The sequence below is a fragment of the Lissotriton helveticus genome, chromosome 8 (assembly GCF_964261635.1).
Source record: "Lissotriton helveticus chromosome 8, aLisHel1.1, whole genome shotgun sequence".
NCBI lineage: Eukaryota > Metazoa > Chordata > Amphibia > Caudata > Salamandridae > Lissotriton > Lissotriton helveticus.
The window spans coordinates 1,170,345,232-1,170,357,212 of NC_136069.1; the positions used below are offsets into that span (position 1 = coordinate 1,170,345,232).

At 48.4% G+C, this 11,981-nt stretch overlaps 1 protein-coding gene across 1 annotated transcript in view; it reads right to left on the minus strand.

The window, feature by feature from the left end:
- Positions 1 to 10,979, minus strand: part of LOC144773867 (tripeptidyl-peptidase 2-like) — a 457,098-nt gene extending 446,119 nt beyond the window's left edge. Inside the window, exons 1-2 of the mRNA XM_078658951.1 lie at positions 10,951 to 10,979; positions 10,050 to 10,198 (exon numbers count right to left, since the gene is read on the minus strand). Coding sequence (XP_078515077.1) covers positions 10,050 to 10,198; positions 10,951 to 10,979 — 178 coding nt within the window. The remainder of the gene's footprint in view (positions 1 to 10,049; positions 10,199 to 10,950) is intronic.
- Positions 10,980 to 11,981: the final 1,002 nt, after the last annotated feature.

The window sequence follows — 11,981 nt, forward strand, 5'->3', positions numbered from 1 at the left end:
TCTCGAGGGTGCGGCAGGCTTTCTTGGAGTCTTTGAGGTCGTCGGTGAACCATGAGGCTTTCTTGCTGCCGGGATTGCTTGGCGGGGTATTCAGTGGTGCAAGGGCACTGGCGCAGTCGGTGATCCACTGTGTGAGGTTGCGGGCTGCGTCGTTGGTGTCCGTGGTGTTGGTAGGAGGGTTTTGGCTCAGGGACGTGGTGAGCTGGTCGGTGGTGATCTTGCTCCAGCGTCTTCGGGGAACCTGTTGCAGGTGGTGGTGAGTCGTGGTTTTACTGAGGTTGAAGTGGACGCAGCTGTGATCGGTCCAGTGAAGTCCGGTGGAGTAGCTGAAGGAGACGTGGTTGCTGGAGGAGAAGACTGGGTCAAGCGTGTGGCCGGCATAGTGGGTGGGGGTGTTCACCAGTTGCTTGAGTCAGAGGTTGGCTAGGTTGTCCAGCAGGGTGGTGGTGGTGGTGGTGTTGTCATTGTTGTTTTCCAGGTGGAAGTTCAGGTCCCCTAGGAGGCTGTAGTCCGCGGAGGCGAGGGCGTGTGGGCTGATGAAGTCTGCGATGGCTTCGCTGAATTGTGTGCGTGGTCCAGGGGGGTCTGTAGATGAGAGTCCCTCTGAGGGTGGTCTTGGGGTCGGTGTGTATCTGGAAGTGAAGGTGTTCGGCGGCGGCGAGGGCGTCGTCAGAGTTGGTCGTGATGCGGATGGTGTTCCTGTAGACTATGGCGATGCCTCCTCCGGTTTGGTTGATGCAGTCCCTCCGGGTGATCTTGTAGCCGTCCGGGATGGCTATGGCGATGTCGGGGGCTGAGGAGGCTTTCATCCAGGTTTCCGTTAGGAAGGCGACGTCCGGCGATGTTGTGTCGAGGAGGTCCCAGAGTTCGACGGCGTGTTTGTGGACGGAACGGGTGTTAAGCAGGATGCACTGGAGGTGGTTGTTGTTGGCGCTTGGTCTGGCGGGTCCGGAGGCAGGTGAATTTGCAGGCTTGGCAGGTGAATGGTCCGTGGGAGCGTTTCGGGGTGGCACGGTAGCAGGCAGGTGATCGGCCGGTGTTGAGTGCGTGGAGGGCGGCGGCATCGTATCTGAGGTGGGTCGACTGGCTACGTCGGGGGCCAGGGGTTCTGGCTCTGGGCGTGGTCCAGGCACGGACAGGCGCAGACGGGCGCTTCGCGGCCTCCTTATGAGGGGCAGAGGGAGGGAGCAGCTGGGAGGTGGGAGCGTGGCGGCCAATGGGAGAGCAGGGGGGCGGGTCCGCTGGGGGTCAGCGGCGGGAGAAAAAAACGGCAGGAAAAAGACGGCGGGAGAAGAGGCGAGGGTCACGGAGGGAGGGGGGATGACAAGAAGGGGTGCAAGAAGGGTGAGAGCAAAGGGGTGCAGCAAGAAGGGACAGCAAAAGTCAAGTAGGCAAGCAGAAGGCAGTCAAGGAGGCAGAGCGGCAAGCGGCAAAACGGAGGAGACAGGCAACACTGCACGAGCCAGGTGGCAGAAAGGGTCACACAGGGGGCTGCGTGGCGGTAGGGGGGAGCGACCTGCCTGCTGACAGGGTCAGAGGTCGCTCTCTACCTCCGCTTCGCGGCCTCCATATGAGGGGCAGAGGGAGGAGCAGCTGGGAGGTGGGAGCGGGGTGGCCAATGGGAGAGAAGGGGGGCAGGGCCGCTGGGGGTCAGCGGCGGGAGAAAGAAACGGCGGGAAAAAGACAGCGGGAGAAGCGGCGAGGGTCACGGAGGGAGGGGGGGTGACAAGAAGGGGCGCAAGAAGGGTGGTGTGGAGTGGAAAAACGATGGATTTGGGCCCAGATCTTTTGACTGGGGTGAATGTGTGACATTGATCCACATTCTGTCCATCATTGTTGTGTTTGCAGTTACCGCAAGAAGGGTGAGAGCACAGGGGTGCAAAACGGAGGAGACAGGCAACACTGCACGAGCCAGGAGGCAGGGGGCAGAAAGGGTCACACAGGGGGCTGCGTGGCGGTAGGGGGGAGCGACCTGCCTGGTGACAGCCATTGGAGACTGTGGAGCACATAGGACATTTCAATAGGACTGCCACAATGAAAAGAAGACTTTAAGGGGAGGCTCCCAGTGTAGTGAGCATCTGCAGCGATGGACACAGAGTAGCATGCATGTAGGTGGAGTGTGCAGGGGAGGGGGGCTGGTAGGAGACCCTAGACCGCATGCCTGCGTGTGACTGTGTGGGCCTGACCACAGATCTACCAGCCACAGGGAGGCAAATGGGCAGAGGTGCCATACTCAGCGGCTTTGCAGGAGTGCCCAGCCTAGACATTATGGAGGAGGCATGCCAAGGTAAGCCACCTGCACGGGTAGCCCCAGAGAACACCTATGAGAACTAGGTGCCATGGGATGTATGAACCTACCAGGCAACACTGTCCACTCCAAAAGTACCTGGTGGCCCTGCTAGAGAAGTGGATCCATTGGGGTAGTCGGAGGGCTTTGGAAGTGTGGTGAGAAATGAAAGTTTTGGCGATACCTCCCTCCTGATCCAGTTCGACTTGGGCCCGACCTGAGTACCATGAAGTGACAGCACCTACACAGGGAGATCGCAAGGTATCAGCAGCCAACTGTTGAATGTAGGGTAGAGTGCGTGTTGCACAATAAGGTGGAGGATGTATGAACATGTGACCTCATACACAGAGGATATTTAAAGCTGGATGCTGAAAAGAAGACAATGAACAGAGAGTCAAGTGTGCACGCTCAGGCAGAGAATCTGGACAAGCAAGTTAATGACTGAATTTCTGCAAGCACATGTACTACAATTGGTAAATAATGTCATTCTACAAGGGAAATGTGAATATTTGGAGAGCCAATATGCATACAGGACATGTCAAACCTCTTCAAAGCCATACTGATATACCCAAAGAAAACCCAATGATGGACAGTGCACAGATAATGGCCCCACTGTTGTCAAACTGAAACCTCCCGCCAGACGTACAGGCGAGGAAACACTTTCTCCAATAAGGAGGCTATAGTGACAAGGCTCTGCAAGAAGAACCAATGTCTTACAATGAAGCACAACTGCAACAATCTTGAGATGAATAGAAGTGTTGAAGGGGGTGCTATGAGGAAGTGCTACCTCTACATACATCATGGGGCTCAACAATTTTCAGAGGGTATTCTAAACAGGGTCACACAAGCAAAAGAGAAAGAGGACCTATCCACTACACTTATTTAGGAGTAAGACTTTCTCGCTTCTCTAAGAGGCTGCAAAACAGAGGATACTGTCCCTTTGGAACAGTGGACGTATGGGTAAAGAAAGTGTGGGTGCTCCTGAGCCATGCAAAAATAGCAAACCGCATGCTAAACATGGAGCAACAGTTTAATCAATTTAACTATGATGGAGGTACTTTTTCAATCATGTAGCATTGATGTTTATTCTCAGTGTGTCCATTGGAAGCAAAACATTTAGTTAGGTTTGGCTATTTATTCTATTTTTTTTTTTTTTTTTTTTTTACTGTATAGCTTCCGAGGCAGTGTATTGCGCTGGAAACACACTTGAAGAGTAGAAGCATAGATAAGTAGCGTCCTAGTCGATCCATGAAGCAGTTTTATGGTGGTTGGAGGGCAATCACTGGGCTAAATAGCCAGCACCATCTCTTCAGTAAGTAAGTATTGAGATTATGATGATCATTTAAATATACAATCAAGGGAATTTATTTTATTTAGCATTTTTTTGTTGACATTGGCACTGTTTTTGACCATGTTGAGGGTCATGCAACAGTGAGCCTGACCCCTACTGGTTTTCTGGTTGAATGGTGTGTGGGTTTGTTTTGGCCAAATTTATGAAAGGTGTGTTGCGTTGGTATGTACATAGTGGGAAGGTTTGAATGAATTGTATTTATTGTATATAGTCTGTTTGTAGTGTGAATGTATATTATTCTTTGTAAAAATCATTTGAATGCAAAGAAGTGCAATAAACCATTTATTGGTGCAATTCAAAAAGCTGATCTTTATGTTTCATTCATATGATCTAGTTAGAAAGTTGTGGTAAGTGTAGCTCAGTATTGGCATTTGTTTTGTTTTTTAGTTATATTGACTCAGCCTTACTGAGTCCGAGTCAAGGCCCTTTGGTGTTTTCTTGATTCAGTAAGTAAGTGGCATGAATGGTTTGCGGGATGCAATATCACAGTCTCGGGATACTTTTCCTTACACTCATGATGTGTGTATTTGGAGGTCTGAAAAAAGCAACGATAATGCAACACTGACATGTATAATACTACTAAAAAGCCCACTACAGGCTTTGTATGACCGCAGAAGCTACATGCGGGAGCTGTTATATTTGTTATCAGCATACTTATCTAACAATGGCCTTACCTAAAATACAAAAGTAACTTACACAATTAACGCTAACACCATGGCATAGGGATCAAGAGGAGTAAGAATGTATATCAATTCCATTTCTGTAGTGAATCATACCATTTTCAATAAGTTTGAGATTGATTAGTTTTTGGCTAATTATATTTTCAATATAAAAGAGTGCCACTAGTGAGGGTGCCTCTCTTGCTACAACCATAATGACATGACATGACATCGCTTAGAGAAAGCTGAAACAGAATCAGTGTACCCACCTCCCCACACGTGCCAATTTGTGTGTTTTCTTACAGTCTCTTTACATTTTGTCACTACATAAACACCGTCTAGAATTTCATTCACATTAGAGGTGCATACATAATTAAGATATTGTAGATGTTTTTACTCATCTTATTCCAAGTTGCATGAATTACGCTTTTTCAGCCCAGTGAGGTAGAAAGTATTTGTCTATTACGAGCCTGTATGCATGAGTAAACATAGTAGCTAGGTTGTGATCTATTTCAGCCTTCAAGAAGGACTTTGATCCACATGGGCAAGACAATTGGTCGAAACATGTAGACACATGAGGAGGATGCACTAGTCACAGCAATCACCAAACATCCCCCTTTTTAATCTTATCTGGGGAACCTGTACCAATGAAGAGACATTCATTTTGGGTTTACCTTTGTGGTAATCTGACAATTCTGGATCCCGTTGCCTATCCAGTCATAGTTTATTAAGACCTCCCGCCATATGAACGTTGAGGCTATCCAGGTAGTACTATCTTACCAAGATGGGGTAAGATGAAGCATGTCATAAAAGAGTGGATGAGGTTTCCTTATCCAGAAATTCTGTGTTCGATCTGTTAGCCTTAAGTTGGTCTCTCACCAATCTTTTTGCCTCCACGTTTTGCTGAACCTTAGTTGACCTTAGGACTCTGAGCACTTTACTACTGCTAATCAGTACTAAAGTGCAAGTGCTTCTTTCCTAAACGTGTGCAATTAATTGGTGTGTACCTGACTGACATTTAATTTATTTCTAAATCCTTTTTAAGGTGGTATACCATACACCGAGGGCTTGTAAGTTAAATGCTACTAGTGGGCTGCAGCAGTGATTGTGCCACCCTCAGAAGTAGCCTTTCAAATATGTCTCAGGCCTGCCGCTCCAGTGCCTGTGTGTGCAGTTTGCTGCCACTTTGACTTGGCATTTAAAACTACTTGCAAAGCATTAAACTCCCCTTTGTTTACATATAAGTCACCCCTAAGGTAGACACTAGGTTTCCCTAAGGGCAGGGTGCTATGTAAGTAAAAGGTAAGACGTAATTTTATGTTTTGCATGTCCAGGTAGTAACTTAGGTTAGAATTGGGAATTCCTTAATACACATTTATGCAGCAATTCCTCATCAGAGAGGAGTAGCATTTTCATGTTTCATATGTTTGGAATGGGTTTGATAAATCCCATTTACTAGTGAATTGAATTTAACATTAATATTTTATAAATGGCACTTTTAGAAAGTGGACATTTCTCTGCACTTACTATTGCGTGTGCCTGACATCCTGTCTCCAATACATGTCTGGGGTGGGTGACAGCTATACTTTGTGCATTCTCTCTAGCCAGCCACAACACAGGAAGGATAGGTGTTTCGTCAGAGTACACATCTACATGCATCTGCAGTGTGTCGTGTAAATACCCATCTTCATACATTTGCATTCTGATGGTTTTGCCATGGCAGGATGGAAGAGAGTGACTAACACCTCACTTGAATAGGTGATGTCCTATCCCCATACAAAGGACTGATTTTCCCCCCCCATACATAGCCAGGCAGACAAACTAGGCTGAAAGGGGACCATGTACACTTCAGAGACCTGCTATGAAGTTAACTCCCACATCAAAGAGACTTTTGGGTAAAATTACTGAGTGTCTGACCCCTAAACTCAGACACTTTTAGATCTTGAACTGAACCTCTTTCAGAAGGACTGCTGTGCTGCTTAAAGGACTCCTTTTTTGACTGCTGCCCTGTATTGCCCTTCTGCCTGCTGCTCTTTGACTCTGCTGAAGGAAAATTGGACTCTGCCTTCACTCGAAGTGATCTCCAAGGCTTGTTAGCTTACCTTCTGTCCCTTTAGACTCTGGGAATTGAAAGTCTCTACCCCATCTCCAGTGTCTGGCCTACTGGAAGTGGCCCATGACTTAGGCCCGGTCATTCTTGATCTTCTTGAGAACTCTGGGTAGGCGTGGTATAGGCAGAAAAGCATACAGGAAGCCCGAGCTCCACTCGAGACGAAAAGCTCCTCCAAGCGAGTGCCGCCTTGGAAACTCCAGCATGCAAAACTGCTTACATTGCGCATTCTCGGCAGAAGTTAACAGATCTATCCCAAATATCCTGGACTCGTCACTCAGGAGGAACAGCCCAAAACTGCACCATGTCCAGAACGGCTCCAATGAAAGGGAGCGTCTGAAAGGGAGTCAAGTGTTACTTCGGCAAGTTGATAGTGGACCCCAGCGAGTGCAGAAGGCTCGCCATAGTCTAAAGGTGGGAGACGGCAGCCAGGGGTGAGACGGCCATCCGCAGCCAGTCGTCGAGGTGTGGGGGGGGGGGCTCCAAGATGAGCTGTAGCTACCGCCATCACCTTGGTGAATGCCTGAGGGGAGCTGGTAAGGCCAAAAGGAAGTCCAGTGAACGGAAACCGTTCGTGGACTACTGTAAACCGCAGATAGCGCCGGTAAGCAGGCAGGACAGCAATATGAAAATAAACATCCAGCAAGTCCAGCGCTACCATCCAGGCTCCTGGGTCCAGGACAGACAAGAATTCACTAAGATAGCTGTGACCTGCTTGCGGAGAACAGATAGATGATCCTCCGTCAGCCAATCATGACATGGTGGCATGGAAGGAGGGGTAGTCTCGGAGGGGAGGGAGTAGCCCTTTCGGACAATCTGCAAAACCCCCGGTCCGATGTTATGGACTGGCAGTGGGGCAGGTTATGGCAAATCCTGCTGCAAACTGGGTGCCCAAGGTGGTGAAGGGACAAACTAGAAGGGTGACCACCTGATCCACGAGGTCTGTGGGAACCATGCCCTTGGCCACGCAGAGACTGGGTGGGAATTGGCACGGCTGGAAGCTTCGTACGTACCCACAAAAGGAGCGAAAGGCAGACTTAGGCGAATGTGGGGCAGCAAAGAGGCCTAAGGGCCTCGCTGCAGCATGAGAATCCTTAAAGCACTCTAGCGCCGAATAAAACTAGTCTCTGAAAAGACTGGTGCCCATCGCAGGGCAAAGTCCATAAGGGAAGCCTGGACATCCCCCGAAAACGACAGTTGTCCTCAGCCAGCCATGGCGCCAGCGGAAACTGTCATAGAAACTGCTCTGCCTAGCGAGTTGGTCATGTCAAGTAATCCCTGAATAGTGAACTTTGCCATGTCTCTCACGTCGGAGACAGCTTGGGTGAGTACGGGCCTCCTCTGTGACCTGTGGCAGCACTTGCACAACCGTATCCTACAAAGGGTGGGAATAACAGCCGAAAAGGCATGCAGTGTTAATGGACAGTAATGCAGGCTGGTGGAAGACAACATCTTCCAAAATGAGCCCAGCCTCTTGGATTCCCTATCCAGGGGAGCGATAGGGAAAGTGCCTTGGAAGGTGGAGGCTTGGCTCACCAAGCTCTCAGGGGTAGTGTGTTGTGTGGGGAAGTTTGGGTCCCCAGGTGCGGGCCAATGGCAGAGGGCAATGGTCCTATTCACAGGAGCTCCTGTAATGGGTTTGGACCACGTACTCAACAGGACGTCAGTAAAGGCACCATTGAATTGGAGAAAGGGTTTCGACATGGAGACTTCCGGTTGCAGCACCTCGGTCAAGAGATTAGTCTGGACTGCCACCATGGGCATCTGAAGGTCAAGGACCTCAGACGCCCTCCACACCACCACTGCATAAAAAGCTCCCTCCTCCGTAGCCACGGTAGGGAGAGAAAGCAGACCAGCATCTGGAGACGTATCCAAGCCAGACGTATCCAAGCCCCTGGCCTCACCCAGGTCCTCAATCCTTGTCAGCACTCTGTTCTTCCTCATAGGGCTGGTATTCTAAACAGTCCAGTGACATTTCCCAGTCTTCCCCAAGGCCCAGCTGACAAAGCTCAGGCTCCAATCTAGGAGGCAAGGTTCCTACCGGCGTCCGCGCTGGGAGATTCAGCCCCAGCTCTGTGCCGGGGATGACAATGAGGAGGAGCATCGGCATTGGTGCCAGGGAAGGTCAAGATGGCACCACCGAAGTAAATCTTGATCTGGAGTCAGGCCGCTGGTGTGGAACCAGGTGGGGCCCCTTTTGACCCCAAGGCACGTTGACTGGGTCGGGCTGCCCAAATATGCGGCGTATGGCGTCATAGAACTATCAGTTGGGCGGGGGTCACTCTGGCCTTCAGAAATTCAGAGAGTTGCAGAGTCGGCCCAGCTGCAGGTTCCGGGGAACGAGGCAGAGCACTGAGGCTCCCTCGTCAGCCAACAGCCGAGGAGAAGTCGAAGAGTGCTTCAACTTCTTCCTCTCCTTTTTGTGCCTCCTACCCAAGTTTGCCAAGTAATTTGAATGTGACGAGGAGTACTTCAAGCTCTGCAAACGATCCTGGGACCCTCCACTCAACCAGGATCTCGACTTATGCGGATTTGCATGCCGGGTCGCTAGCAGCTTTTGAGACCGCTCCCTCTAAGCCTTTGGGGTCATGACCCAGCAATCGGAGAACAACTTGGTGTCATGGTCACGCTCCAGACATCAAAGACAAACTAGGTGCAGGTCATTTACCGACATTGTTCTTTGACAGCCACAGCAGGGCTTAAAACCTGACTTGTGTAAAGACATCCTGGACACACCAGGATGTAAACCTCAAAAATAGTAAACAAAGCGTAAAAATGCAGGAAATGATTTGGGATCCCTGGGCTTAGTTTCTGAACAGGAAAAGTCTAATGTTCCTCAAAAATTGCCGCTGAGGTGAGATGAAATTAAGCTTTTTAGCACTGGATTATTCAGTTGGTGGAAGGCGAGCAGGGATGCGGGCGGAGACTCCATCAATATGAATTTGCCTTTGCCATACATCAGGCTGAACACCCCACTCTTCGGCCAGGAATGGATTAGTCAGAGTCTAGCTCAGTGTCAGCCTTCAGGGCGTCTTTAAAGTCATTCTTGGTTGCAAGACAGGCTGCACAGACGCTCAAGGCCGGGCATCTTGGCATCAAGGCTTCGACTTTCAAGTTTCAGTAGTCTCTGCCACCCAATGTAAATTTTGAGGCAGTGGGATTTCTTCGGTCATGAGTGTCCACGAACACTTAAAGGTATGTCTGAACAAGATGGTGGCAAAAAAAACAATCCAAGGTTGAGTCTATGTCCTGGAGCATTGTGGGATTTAGGGGAGTGACCTTAAAACTGAAACCTCTTCTTCGAAGACAAAGGAATAGCAAAATCTGCGCCCAGCATTAGATTCCATGAAAGTGTGCACAGCATTTGATATACAATAGCACATGCTGCAAACACATATTTGATATGAAGTGTTCATAGTTCATACATACAGAATCATTCTACCATTTTTGACTATCAGTGAAGCCGAACCTCATTTCTTCTCCTCCTCTTTGTGAGCTGCAGCATCTAGTTCAATTACCAAAACACTTGCAAAGAGATATTTAGGTACAAACTAGTTAGAAAAAAAACCTGTAAAGCAGGCTAGAAAAATTACACATATTAAGGCTTGCTAAATCGCATGAAGCTAGAAAATATTCTCTTACCGGACAGTACTAAGGCAATGCCACCACACGCATTAGGAGAGGACATTGATGTGCCATTCATGAGCTGTGTTCCACGTAACGCCCAGTTTGGAACAGAAGCTATAGCCCCACCAGGTGCACTAATGCTTACTCCAAGAGCTCCATCAGTACTGAAAAGAAAAAGAACAGATTGGATGCAATTAATAAAATAGGACAATATGAAGAAGAACTTAAATCGGACATAAGCTCCTGGCTAAAAAACCCTTTTTACTTAACAGAAAAGTACGCATTTTGATAAATCTCAAAGTCAGCCTGAAATAAAATTTTCACTGCACCAATTAGATAAACTAAGTTTATTTGGCTGTTACCAAATTCAAACTTTAAAACAGTGAGGCCTGATCACTGTGTGATTCAGGATCACAATTACTATTGCACTCCAACTGGAGAGCCAACCTACTGCCCTTGAAGCTGTCAAAGAGTCGAGCAATCAAAACTTAAGAAGATAAATCGCAAGTTAGAAATATTAATATGGCACAATAGTTTATAAGAAACGTGACAGATAGTCAGAATAAGCCCTTATAAAAGTAGTATGTCTTTATTTACAAAAAGATAAAAAGTAACACGTATAACTAAGATCTTGGGGCCAAGATACAACCTCAACTGAATACATGTGCTATGCACCGGATTTCCATAAACTGGCAATGTTTATCTGGCGAGGGTTAGCTTACAATTATATGACTGCCTTTCCCCTTGTTTCTTCACAGACCAGGGTGCAAGACTGTAAGTGTGTAGGCAAACTGATTAAGCAGGGGAGCAGGTGCAGATTTTCTTATGGCCAACAGACAGTTACAGTTTCAGTGCAGGGACTCAAGGAACAAAGGGAATGTGGGTTAGCACTTCTTCAGAGGATGATGGCCACTACCAGGGAAAGGAGCGTGCGCAGGCAGACATAACGGTGTAAATTGACGCTATCAATCCTGCTTCGCTCTCCTGGCATGAAACACCCAACACAAATGTAACACCATACAGTGGACTGCAAGAACACTATTTATGAGGGGACTACTCAGATCTAACAGGAGAGACACCAGTAGGGCCTCTCTTTTTTTTAAATGCACAAGTAGAAAGACTGATAGAAGGATTCTTGGGATAGAGTTATCATTTTCTACTTTACAATGAATTAGGACATTTATACATAGAAACATAAGCCAGGAAAGAGAGCAAAGCATCCTTAGGGTGAATGGCAGATATTACTGCAAGGCTATAGATATACACTACATAACATTTATATGGGTGGTAGCTTATTGCACAGCAGTTCATAAAAGCTTTTGCCATTATGATCAGACAACAGACCAAATATAATTTCCTTTATTGCTTTACTTCTGGAATATCTGCAACGAATGCTCAGATGAAAGCAAACCAACTGATGGTGGATTCCGGGTTGGTGGTAGCTGCCCGGCGCCATTTGCTGAGAGACTGCATAGCGGCAGACCTGACTATAATTGCTCTACAATTGCGCTTATCTTAACTTGTATTTTTATTATTGGGCCATATTGTGTTTTTAACTATCACTCTGTCACTCTGTGCAAAGCGGTGATTACTACTGCCACTTGCACGCGCGAGTGCTTTTAAACTTGTATGTGCGTAGGGCGGCTGAATAATAGCGCCACTCGCACTCTCACCTGAATTGCGGCCCCTCTGCCTCGTTCCATCGCGGCTTCTGCCGATTGTGTGGAGGGCGGCTCACTTACCGCGGCTCCTAGTGCCGGTCCGGTGGTGGGAACGGGCGCCATATTGGGAGGAGTCCGAGAGCGCAGGGACCTGTGGCAGCGGTCCAGTCGCTCGAGGCTCCCTCCCATAAAAACGTAATGTGCTGGAGGGAGCGCAGCGGACGAGCGCAGCGGGCGCGACGGAGGCGCGCCGGAGTCGCGCTAGAGTCAAGCTCGTCTGCGCTCG